At 47.8% G+C, this 12,339-nt stretch overlaps 1 protein-coding gene across 3 annotated transcripts in view; it reads right to left on the bottom strand.

The window, feature by feature from the left end:
• Efhd1 (EF-hand domain family member D1) overlaps positions 1 to 12,339 on the bottom strand; it is a 46,579-nt gene that overhangs the window by 19,979 nt on the left and 14,261 nt on the right. For all 3 annotated transcript variants that reach the window (XM_032901553.1, XM_032901554.1, XM_032901555.1), the window contains exon 2: positions 658 to 805. In XM_032901553.1, the coding sequence (XP_032757444.1) occupies positions 658 to 805 (148 nt within the window). The remainder of the gene's footprint in view (positions 1 to 657; positions 806 to 12,339) is intronic.

Genomic DNA, 12,339 nt, shown 5'->3' with positions numbered 1-12,339 from the left:
GAGGAAAGACCGCACTGCAGGCTAACCAAAAGATAGCCAGTGGCTCAGATTCAGTTGACCCACCAATGGGTGGCCCCTGAATAAAACAGGAGAAAGGAGGCTGAAGAGATGGCTCAGTGGTCAGGAGTATCGCTCTCCGTCTCAAGGGCTCAGGTGATTCAGAACCTACAACAGGACAACAGAAGATGGCCCAAGTCTGTCGTCCTGGTGTTAGGATTCTGTCACAAGTTATATGGCTTCATGTCCAACTGAAATATTCTGAAGCCTTCCAACAAAACCCATGCACACGCACACACCCCAAAGTAAGAATTCAGGCATAGCTGCCCATAGGCAGAAGCTCACAGCAATCCTCCTGCCTCAGCCTTCACATACTAGGATTACAGGGACATAAGCTATCATAAAAGATATGTTTTGGAGACAGGGTCCCATGTAATTCACAATGTAGCGGGCACTGGCCTTGAACTCACACTCCTTGTATAGTTCTCAAGAGCTGGGATTATAGGAATATGCCACCCGCACCGTTTACAAAAGCTATGCCTAAAAGCTAAGTCGAACATTAAATGCCCGACCAAAGAGTGTTCTCAAGAGGCCAACCCATTTGCCCTTGGGGGCTGTGGGTGAGCTGGGGTCTTCTCGGTCTCAACACGCCATAGATACCTCCCGAAAGCTGAGCTTGCCATCGAAGTCTTCATCCACCTCCTGAATCATATTCTTCAGGCCCAGGTGGGTTTGAGGGGCCCCCAGTTTCTCCATCATGAGTTTCAGCTCCATCAGGTCGATGAATCCATCTTTTCCAGCATCATACCTGCGGGGTCCAAGGAGGCAAGGTCAGGACAACATGACAGGGATTCCTTTCCCAAATGTGTAATGCTTTTGATTTCACCTACTCAAGAGTAAACTCAGTTGCCTCCTGCATTGCAAGCCTCCTCAGGCCACTTCACCGTAAGGTACCCCTGGAGGCTACGTCATCTTATGTCATCTGAAAGGATCCCCGCCCCAGGCCCGAAAGGCCACCTTATCAGGACCCTTCAGACTATCTCATCAAAAGAGATCCCTCTTTTAGTTTAAAAAAAAAGTTTGTTTTTGTGCTGTGCGCCCTCAAAATGGACCTCGTTCAACCTGTTGACTTTCATGTCTTTTATCACCTTTATTTTTAGTCAACTAACCTTGACCCAACACCTCCAAACGTTGGACTGACGGCACATAGCATGTTCTGAAACCCAACAAAAGCTACTCCACTCAATGATGAATCTTCCCGATCAACGGTCACCGTCCTATTGTCTCTGTCACTCACAGTCCTGGCAACCCCCCTCACCCTCCAGTTTGTCTTGCATCTATCTTTGAAAGTGCTTTCCACCGGGGGTGTGGCCGTGAAGTGGGCGTGGTCTCACCTCAAGCTGAGTGCTTCTACTTCCGGGGTCACTCATTTCCTGGTCTGAGTAGTCACAGCTGTGTGGGAGGCTGGCTTCCCACAGTGGCTGGCCCCTCAGCTGGCTGTCACGCTAGCCCTAAACTCCTGCCTGGAAATAAGACCAGCTTCATGAAGTGAGAGTTTTATGCCTTTCTCCTAGAGCCAGCCATCTTCAGGTACCTGCTCTTGACCTCCTCCCAGCCACTTCCTATCCCGGTCCCTTTTCTACACATATGACCTCATAGGACACCTTGTCTCCCTTCCCAAGTCCTTTTTAGAGACCCTCTTGTCGCTCAGGCCTAAATATCCTGTTTTAAAGAAGAAAGAAGCGGGTCCAGCATTCCAGAAGCAGAGGCAGACAGAACTTTGTGAGTTCTAGGACAGCCCAGCCTATGTAGAGAAAGACCCTGTCCCAAAAAATAAATAAAAAGAAGAAAAAGAGGCTTCAGATGAAGCTCACTAAAAGAACACTTGCTTAGCCTTGGGCAGGAGGCCCTGGTTCCAGCACCACATACATAGAAAAAAAAGAATGGACCAATTAGGTCTCCACCGCCAAGAATGGGAACCAGGAGCCCAAGGACAGATGGGCTGGTAAGCACACAGGCTCACTCACACTGTGCAGTGTAGAACTGTCACAGAATGGAATACTTTGCAGCAATAAAGACAACTTTGATGCGGGCTGCAACATGGGTGACCCTCAGGGATGCCACAGTAAGCGAATTAAATCAATCACCAAAGGACAGGAGTCAAACTGATCTAGACAGAAAGCTGAAGGTTTTCTCCTGGGGCTGGAGGGATGGCTCAATAGGTAAAGACTCGATCTGGGATAAGGAAACGGTCAAGGTGCCAGTGCAATGCTGTCTGTACGCTTAGTGCCCTGAAACTGTGTTCACTTAAATGCTTAAAATGGTCATTTTCATTCCTCCATTTCCTATTTTTATTATTTTTAATTATGTGTATGTATGTGAATTTATGTGTAGGTGCACAGGAGTGCAGGTGCCCACAGAGGCCAGAGGCTTCAGGATATGGAGTAACAGGAGGTTGCAAACTACCCGACATGGGTGCTGGGAATCAAATTTGGATCCTCTACAAGTACAGTGCTCACTCTTAACCACTGAACCATCCATGGGTCTGGCCCCTCTGTGTGTCTCCCCTGTGTGTGTGTGTGTGTGTGTGTGTGTGTGTGTGTGTGTGTTTATGTGTGTGTACGTACCAGTGTGCATGTGTGCATAGACACATAAGCCATATGTGTCTAAACAGGGTTCCACTCTGTAGCTCGGAGCAGCCTCAAATTCACTCTGAAACCTCCAGCTGGAACTATACCAGTTCAAAGTGGTCATTTTTGTTATGCACATTTTACCATATTTTTTAAAAAAATATATTCAGTCTTTTTCACTATTCATTGACCCTCAACCCCATAAAGAAAAAGCACCTTTGTTGAGAACCATCGCTATTCACAAGAAATGCAGCCTGTGGGTAACTGGAAATCTAAGCTGTGGGCAGTGGTATTTAAAGTCTACATTAGCATGTAGGGCCCAGGACTCCCTGACACACTCTGTTCCAGCCACAGTGGCTGATTCATGCTGTTCCGCCCATTGTAGACCCCTCCCTCCTCTCCTCTGTGGGATTCTTATTCTCCAGTAGCATCCATTGTAAGTCCTTGTCTGGTGCCAGGATTCACCGCCCTCTTCCGTTGGCTATTTTTCCCCCCTCAAGCCCTCTGAGCTCCGGCTGGGCACAGCCAGTGCTGGAAGAATTCCTCCACAAAGGATACAAGCAAGATCTCTGTGTGACTGGTGATGACCTCTGAGAATCCCTTAGTAAGAGTGTCCCAGAGGTCTGGAAATTAACAGGGTGCCTCTAGGTTTCCAGAGGGGCCAGCCTGGGACCTTAAGGAATCAAAAGAAGATGTGTGGGTGCTTAATAGTGCAAGTACCCAGGCGACCCCTGACTGTAATCCCAAACATTCAAGAAGCTGAGGCAGGAATATCTTAGTGAGTTTAAGGCAAAACTGGGCTACCCGGCTTGAGACCTTATCTCAAAATAAATAAATAAGCAATGATTTCCATTGGGTTGGCAAACCTGACCCCAAATAGATTTCATTTGCCTAAAATCAAAGCTCAGGGGCTTTGTAATTCAGGGATACAGCGTCGTCTCCATGGTGTGACGCTCCAAATGACATACCCAGAGCCATCAAAACAGATGTGTGAGCCATTGTCCTGCTTCTGGCTATCACAAATGATGCCACTTCGGTGCTGGAGATGTGACACGCTGGCCGAGAGCACGCATTGTTCCTGCAGAGGAGCTGAGCTCCTCACGCCCCCATCAGAAAACCTACATCCACTGTAATTCTAGTTCCAGGGGATCCAATACCTTCTTCTGACCACGGTGGATATGAGCACGGTGGATATGAGCACGCATGTGGCAGACAGGCACGTACAAAGGAATAAAAACAAAATGTAGAAACGTAAACCTTTAAATGGAAACTCCTCAGAAGTCAAACCTATTTTTTTTTTTTTAAATGATGCCTTACTGAAGACGATGTACACTTGAGTCGTAGAGCATAAAGAAACCAAGATGGTATGAACCCAGAAGAAATCTCATCCCATCGGCTGTCTTTCCCAGTGCTGGAAGGTACCATGGGCACTAACATGGGATGAAAGGAATCATTAATCTTACCGGACTGGACTCTGAGCTAAGAGAGTGATCTGCTTAGCAAGTCTCGCCCATTGGTATAATAGTGGCACAAAAACAGGAGTAACCAACCGCTTTTTCATTGGATGCCAGGCCCATTCCACAAGTACTGTTCCACCCATACCTAGAACCATTACTGAGGCCAAGAATCTGTGACTAGGTGGGCCACCACGGGGCCCTAGGTAAGAATTTGCTACTCTGCTAGATGCACATAATATTCAACTGACTCCCAATGACTTCTGCTATACCCATGGATTAGTACCAGCAACTCTCATCAGAGAAGCCTTTTTGCAATAGATGGTGGCTAACACAGAGACCCGCAACTGACCAGGGAGAAGTGAATACCAGACTACAGAATGCTCAGTCCTAAATCGGGCCTCTATATCACATCCCTTCCTCCCAAGGCTCAAGGATCACGGTGGAAGAGGGGACTGGAAGACTGTAAGAGTCATAGGTAATGACCGACTATAAGGAAACTGTTTTCTGGACGCATCAAAGAAGCTGCACGTTTGAACTAAGAGCATTTTAAACATCATGAGCCAGCCCTGTGCAGACTCAGGTAAGGTGGAATCGCAACATGGAGAGGAGAGGTGGGCATGAAGTCCCACCCCTAACTAAGGAGGTATTGGCCATTAAGGGTGTGACCCCTGGAGAGTAGACCTGCCTCCAATGTAAGCCACATATCCAAGAGTATATGGATAGCACGAACTGTATTTGTACTTGATAGATTTTTTTTAAAAAAGGGGGCACAAAGTTGGGTGGGTGGGGAAGTGGGGGTGGATCTAGAAGGAGTTAGGAGAGGGAGTAAATATTATGGAAATGCATTGCACTAATAAAAATGATCCTGCTTTGATATTTTTTTTTTTTTTTTTTGGTATAAGTGTTCCTGTCTTCAGCCTGCTTGGGTCTATGTCCAAGGGCTGCTGGGATGGCATGCACTCATTTACTTTTGAAACACAGATATCAAACTGGTCCAGCAAAACCACGGCCACTGCTCATGTAAGCAAGGCTCTCTACCAGGCGCTGGTGGGAGACTCAGAGGTGCATATACCCAGACAATCATGGTAACTGTCTGTTCCTGTGCCACCCAAGGAAGGTGGTCTCAGATCTTGCTTGGGGCACATTTGTGAGGGAAGAATCTAGGCCCAAAACATCTCACTGAGTTGGGACAGGGGAGATGGCTCAAGTGGATGTCCCACAAGCCTGACATCCCAGAAACAACCTAAGGTCAAGAAGGGATCAACTCTTCCAAGTTATTGTCTGACCTCCACATGGATGCCATGGTATGTGTACACATCCTCGTGAACACACACAGCACCAGAGAAACCACGCCGAGGCTGACCTCTCTTTCATTGACATGCATATACATGATTTCTCTCCCCTCTTTTACACACACACACACACACACACACACACACACACACACACACACACACACCACTAATAAAACAAAAGATAGAATTAGGAGGAAAAAAGGAAGCTGGCTTGATGCCTAAAAATAGCACACAGCAAGAAGTCCAAGGGACTCACCATACCACCCATTCCAAAACAATTCCAATTCTAACATTTTCTCTCTCTCAACCTAGGGCCTTGCATAGAACAGGCCACTGCTCTTCCACTAAGATACACACTTTACTCTCCATGCTATAGAAGCAAAGTCTTAAATAGATACTTGTATATGAAGGCTCACTGCAACACTGTCTTACAATAGTTATGGTGGAAGAAACCCAAGTGTCCACCAGCCCAGGAACGGATATGCCTAACAGGGTGGATCCATGCAACTGAATGAAAGGAAGCTCGAAGTCATACTACAGCATGGATGAACTTGAAGTACCTTCCGAGTTCCGTGAACTAGCTCATGCAAAGTGAAATGGTATGGTACACACTTTGCGAGATTCCGCCTCTCTGAGGCACTGGGGTAGCAAAATTCCTAAGTGCAGAAGTACAGTGAGGGTAGACAGAGATGGAGCAGGGGTAAGGGGACCCTCAGCATTCCAAGACAAAAAAGCTCTGGGGCCACACTGTAGGGATGACTGCAGCGCAGTGCGAATGTGCTTAACACGACTGAGGTGAATGTTCAAAGCCAGGACGCCTACCTAGTGTGTACACAGCCCAGGATTTGATCCCAAGTACCATTAAAAAAAAGGCTGGAAGCGGGGTTAAATTTCATATATATCTGTGGTACAGGACCAAACCACTACCCTTCCAGAGCCCTGGGGTTCTATTTCCAGCTATTTTGTGGTGGTCTACAATCACCTGTAACTTTAGTCCCAGAGAATGCTCTCCTAGTTTCTGAAGTCATCGTACACATGAGGTACACAGATATAAACAAACAACACACACACAAACACACACACACACACACACACACACACACACACTTTTAATAAAAGAAAAGCAAAACAAAACCAAAATCCTAAAAACAGCACACAGCAAGAAGTCCAAGAGACTCACCATACCACCCATTCCAAAACAATTCCAATTCTAACATTTTCTCTCTCTCAGGACCTCCCTCCACTCCCAGACCAACTCTTTAAGCCTAGGCCTTAGAAGGGGCAGGTTCAGCAGCAATGCCTTTGGACATCTGTTAAAGGGCAGAGAGCTCAGTAGACTCTGACCACACTCAACGACGGCAAGGTGAGCTGCAAAGTCCCGAAGCCCCATAAAGGCAGCCACACTCTCACCAGTCCCATGATGCTCTGCCCTACCCTCTGCAGACCCTTCACTCCAGAGAGGCTGGGGCCAGTCAGTAAGAATCCTAAACTCTAACCCTAAACAGGCTAAACTCCTACTCAGAGCTGCCTGCAGATGCAGCCCAGGAGCCCAACGGTGTTAGGAGCAGGCTTCAGATGCAGAGAAAGGCTTTTCTGAGAGCTGCCGAGAACTGATCTTTTACAAACAAGCTAGAATGGGTTGTCTCTGTTACAAGAGTCCTGGTCAAAGCCAACAGGCTTCTACACTGCGGAACTTTCCAGAACCTGGCCCATGAGGTTATGTGTCCAAACTTAACAGAGGGAACCAGATCACACAAGCTTATCCCAAGCTCACATCCTCCACGCCTGGGGATTTTCCATGGGAGAAGGTGGCAGAACCGTATGAGGACAGTTGGTCCTCGGGCCGGGGGTGTGGCTCAATGCAGGGCACCTTCTTTGCTATGCACCAAACCTTGGATTCCGTCCCCAGCAGTTCACAGACTTGCAGGGGAAGTGGCCTAGTTAGGGCCCACTAATGAAACTTTGATGCCGAGATTTAGATAAATGTCTGCTGTCCTCTGTTCACACGACGCATTCCAACATTTACAAAGAAGACTGGGGCCACTGAGGGTTGGTGCCATCAAAACACAATCAGTTCAGGCCTTAGCAGAGGAGGCCTGTTCCAGTGCTGGTTGAACAGAGGAGCTGAGAGGATTAGGTGTAAGGAGAGGGGTGTGCTGGGGGATGAGGGTGATAGCTAAAGGTCAACAAACAAGGCAGAGACTTGTCTTCAGCCTTTCAGGACGAGAGGGAGCTTTCCCCATGCTCACCCAAAGAGAGCTGCCAATGAGGCCAGTGTGAGCAGGGGCTCCCTCCTAGACACAGAGACTGGTTAAGTAAGTTCCATTCCTCTGGGATTCTGACCTGGAAAGTCAAACAGACCTAGAGTCTGAAGCACCTTCCAGGTCTAACAGAAAGCTCACAAAGTTCAGAAAGGACCCCAGTAAGCACTAGGCTCAGTTAACACAATACCAGTTGTGCAGTTTACAATTGCACGTGCATGCATGTGCGTGCATTAGGGTGCGTGCGTGTGTGTGTGTGTGTGTGTGTGTGTGTGTGTGTGTGTGTGCAGGTGGGATGGATATGTATGTTAGAAGGCAGCATCAGGAGATAGTCCTTGCCTTCTACCTTGTTTCAGGGAGAGTTACTAACATTCATCACTGGATGCCCAGCTAGTTGGATCAGAGTTTCTTGGGGACTCCCCTGTGCCTCTGCCTCCCGCCTCCTAGGAGTGCTAGGACCACAGACGAGCTATGGCTTTCAGCTTCATGAGGGTTCTGGGGATCTGAATTCATCCTCTCAAATTTGTGTGGCATAGGCTTTATCCACTAGCCTTCAAGTTATTATTTTTTTAATAAAAAAAAATGTGTATAGGTGGTTTGCCTGCATGTATGTATACCAAGTGTGAGTAGTGACAGTAGAGGCCAGAAGGGGGTGTTAGGCCGTCCCCCAGGGCATGAGTTACAGTTGCTAGCCTCCTTGTGGGTACTGGGACCAAACCTGGGCACTCTAGAACATCAGCCACTGCACTTAACCACTGGGCTATCCCACCCACCCCAATCTGGGCCTCTTCCCCTCAACATGCTTTTTAAATAGACAAGGTAACAGGTCTTAGGGATACGAGCCTGGGAGGTAGAGGCAGAGAGATTAGGAATTCAAGGCTGAGGGTAGATCAGAGAGTTTGAGAGTAGATTGAACTTATAGGAACCCTGTCTCAAAACCTCAATGATGATTGGAGAGGGGGCGCTGAGATCAGAGGCTAGCCCCTTTGAAAAGAATGTGCTGGCAAACAGGCCACGGGTGAGGTAAGAGTGAGCCACTTGACTGACACAGGAACAAAGCGTGTTACAGACGCAGAGGAGCATCTCTGAGCCACCACAGCAGTGAAGAGCAGAGGAGGCGCCAGCCGGCTCCCCTTCCCCGCCCAGGTGCTCCGTCAAGGTTGCTGTCTTTTGTTCCTGCAAGAAACACAGGCCCAGTGGCATCTACTGAAGTCCTGGCGCAACAATAAAGGGACCACTTCAGTGAAGCCTTCCTCCCCTGTGTATCGGGGTTTAAAATCAGACCTGTAGCCCTGTCTTCAAAGCAGCCCTTCAGAGGAGCCTGCTTGCAGTCACTTCCTTCCCCCGGCCTGCGTTCTCAGGGCAGGCAAGAATAAAACCTCACAGGGCTGCTTTCATTGTCCCATTTTCTCTGCTCCCTCAAAACGGGAAGTGACTTAGTCTCGTGGTACAAAAAAAAGGGGACTCAAGGCAATAACTCTAACAGCTCTCTGTTCTGTACGCATGGTCTCAATGTAAGCCTTCGGTCTTCAGGACCATCCTGTAACAAATTAATAACACCTGCCTGGCCTCGCTGTGAATTAAGAGCTCACCAAGGGCCTCACCTCACTGGGGAAGGGCAATGGGTGGCCTCACACAAAAGATGGGGAAAATAGCCTTGCAGACCTGATTTAAGCTAGTATTTTTCTTTCTCTCCCTCTCTCCTTTTCTCTCTCTTTTCTTTCCTCTTCCCTTCCTCCTTCTCTTTCTCTTTTATATAGTCTGTTTAGCCTCAAATTGGTGGGCGATCCTTTTGTCCTAGACTTAACAAGTGTCTACAGGTTTAAACCCCCACGAAATTTTTGTTTACTTATTTGTTTCTATAACATTCATTTATTCCAGCGGGGGCGGGGGTGCATAGGCCATGGTATTGGGTAGCGGTCATAGGATGACCTTGCTGGAGCTGCCAATCTCCTTCTCTGGGATAGAGCTCAGGGCATCAGGCCTGATGCCTTTTACCAACGCAGTCACTTCTTCAGCCCCACGCCAAGTGTTGAACATGAGATTCTCAAGTAGGGTCTTTGTCTTGCTGTCTTGCATGTATAGTGTCTATGCACCAACTGCATGCAGTGCCTGAGGAGGCCAGAAAATGGCATTGGAATTCTTGAAACTGAAGTTACGGCTAATTGTTCGACACTGTGTAACTATAGATATTCCGGGTCCTCTAGAAGAGCAGCCAGTGCTTTTAACCACTGAACCATCTCTCCTGCCCTGGGCAAGTGCAATGTTTGTATAGGCTTGGGCCAGGGAGTGGCACTATTAGGAGGTGTGGCCTTGCTGGAGTAGGTGTGTCACTGTGGGAGGGGACCTAAGACCCTCAGCCTAGATGCCTGGAAGTGAGTCTTCCATTAGCAACCTTCAGATGAAGAGGTAGAACTCTCAGCTCCTCCTGTACCAGGCCTGTCTGGACGCTGCCATGCTCCCGCCTTGATGATGATGGACTGAACCTCTGAACCTGGAAGCCAGCCCCAATGAAATATTGTCCTTATAAGGGTTGCCTTGGTCGTGGTGTCTCCTCACAGCAGTGGAAACCCTAACTGAGACGGTAAGCAAGGATGTTTAGGTTTTCTCCAGTAGCAGGGAAGACAAGAACAACCAGTGACTGCATTTAAACTACGAAGCCCTCAACTTGCTTGGTGTTGGGGCAGGCACAGGGTGTACTCACTAACTTTCTTAGCTGAATTACATCTTTTGCAATTCACATATGAAGGCCAGCAGAAATGACAGGAGCTTTATCTATATGGTCTCGGTATGCATGGATTCTGGGTCTGACCCCACAGCATGGAACCCAAGATTTCCCGGCACATATGATATACTTTACAATACATATACGATATACTTTCTGGTCCAGAGAGTAGTGCCATTACTGCCTTACGAACATTTAGAGAAAGTATCTCGCCAGCTGAGCCCCTCAGGAAATCTCCAGCTGTATGATCTATCATCACTGCTCTCCAAGGGGTGACACTGTCCAGCTGCAGAAGAAATGGAACCCATCATGCATGACTCGAGAGTCTGAGGTCACTAGGCACAGCAGGGTGTGCCTCACAGCACACACTAGGCAGAATCCATCTTTCATATGATTTTTAGGCTTAGAAAAGTCCCCTGGTCCCCATTTCTCCTCCACTAGCATCTTAAGGTCCTCTTTCCTTATGTTTTGTTTTAAAAAAATAATTTTATGGTTGGGGGTCACCACGACATGAGGAACTATATTAAAGGGTCACAGCATTAGGTAGGTGAGAACCTCTGCTATAATTAGAGGACGGGGGCAAACCCAGGACTAAGCACCTACAACTATGCTACACCCCAAGCCTTCCTGTGATAAATTGTTTGTTTATAGAGAGAATCTGAGGTAGTCTGAATTCTGAGTTAAAATGGCCCCTTAGGCTCATAGAGACTGGTGCTATTGGGAGGTGTGGCCTTGCTAAAGTGGGTGTGGCCTTGTTGGAGTGGGTGTGGCCTTGTTGGAGGAAGTGTGTCACTGAGGGCAGACTTTGAGATCTCATATGCTCAAGCCAGGCTCAGTGACACTCTCTCCCTGCTGCCTGCCAACCCAGATGTGGAACTCTCAGCTACCTCTCCAGCACCATGTTTGCCTGTGTGCCACTTTGCTCCTCACCATGATGATAATGGACTAAACCTCTCAAGTATAAGCCAGCCCCGGTTAAATGCTTTCCTTCTTAAAAGTTGCCATGGTCATGGTGTCTCTTCACAGCAATAAAGCTCTTTTTTTAAAAAAGATTTATTTATTTACTATATATAAGTACACTGTAGCTGTCTTCAGACACACCAGAAGAGGGCACCAGATTCCATTACAGATGGTTGTGAGCCACCAGGTGGTTGCTGGGATTTGAACTCAGGACCTCTGGAAGAGCAGTCAGTGCTCTTAACCACTGAGCCATCTCTCTATCCCCCCAATAAAACTCTTAAGACAGGGTCTCACCAAGTATCTGTGGCTGTCTTTGAACTCACTACATAGACCAGTCTAGCCCACAAAAAGATCTGCCTGCCTCTGCATCCCCACTGTTGAGACTAAAGGTGTGCTCCAATGACATCTGGCCTCTGGTCTAAAATTTAACCCAAACATTTCTTTTTTTTTTTTTTTTAAAGCTATTTCACCCAGCAAAGAATAAGCACAGGGCTGGGGAAGATAGCTCAGTGGTTAAGAGTACTGACTGCTATTCAAGAAGACCTAGATTCAGTTCCCAGCACCCACATGGTAGCTCAGAACCATCTGCAACTCCAGGTCCAAGGGATCTGATGCTCTCTCCTGACACCCACAGGCTCCTTAGGCATGTGGTGCACAAACATATATGCATGCAGGCAAAATACTCATATATGTAAAGGGAAAGGAGGAAGGAGCCCTTCTGTCACTGTTTCCTGAGGCTTCCATCTAGACGTGTGATGCTTTTCTCTATCCCTCTCCTCTTCACAGGCTCTGGGACCTGTTACCAGATGACACAACTCTAGTCCCATTGGCTCCGAGGACCTGGGCACAAGCCCCAGCCTACTACGCACATGGGGGAGAGCTGACCTGCTCTGTGGAGTAGTCAAGGGTGCACAGGAGACAGTCCTCAGCAGTAGCACTATGATGGGTGCCCGAGGCTCTTTTTATGAAGGAGTCACTGTCCACAGAGACAAAGAAGTAAATGGCTTCTAGGCT

This window comes from Rattus rattus, chromosome 4 (genome assembly GCF_011064425.1).
Source record: "Rattus rattus isolate New Zealand chromosome 4, Rrattus_CSIRO_v1, whole genome shotgun sequence".
In the NCBI taxonomy this organism is placed as follows: Eukaryota; Metazoa; Chordata; class Mammalia; order Rodentia; family Muridae; genus Rattus; species Rattus rattus.
This window is presented reverse-complemented; position numbering and strand designations above follow the sequence as displayed.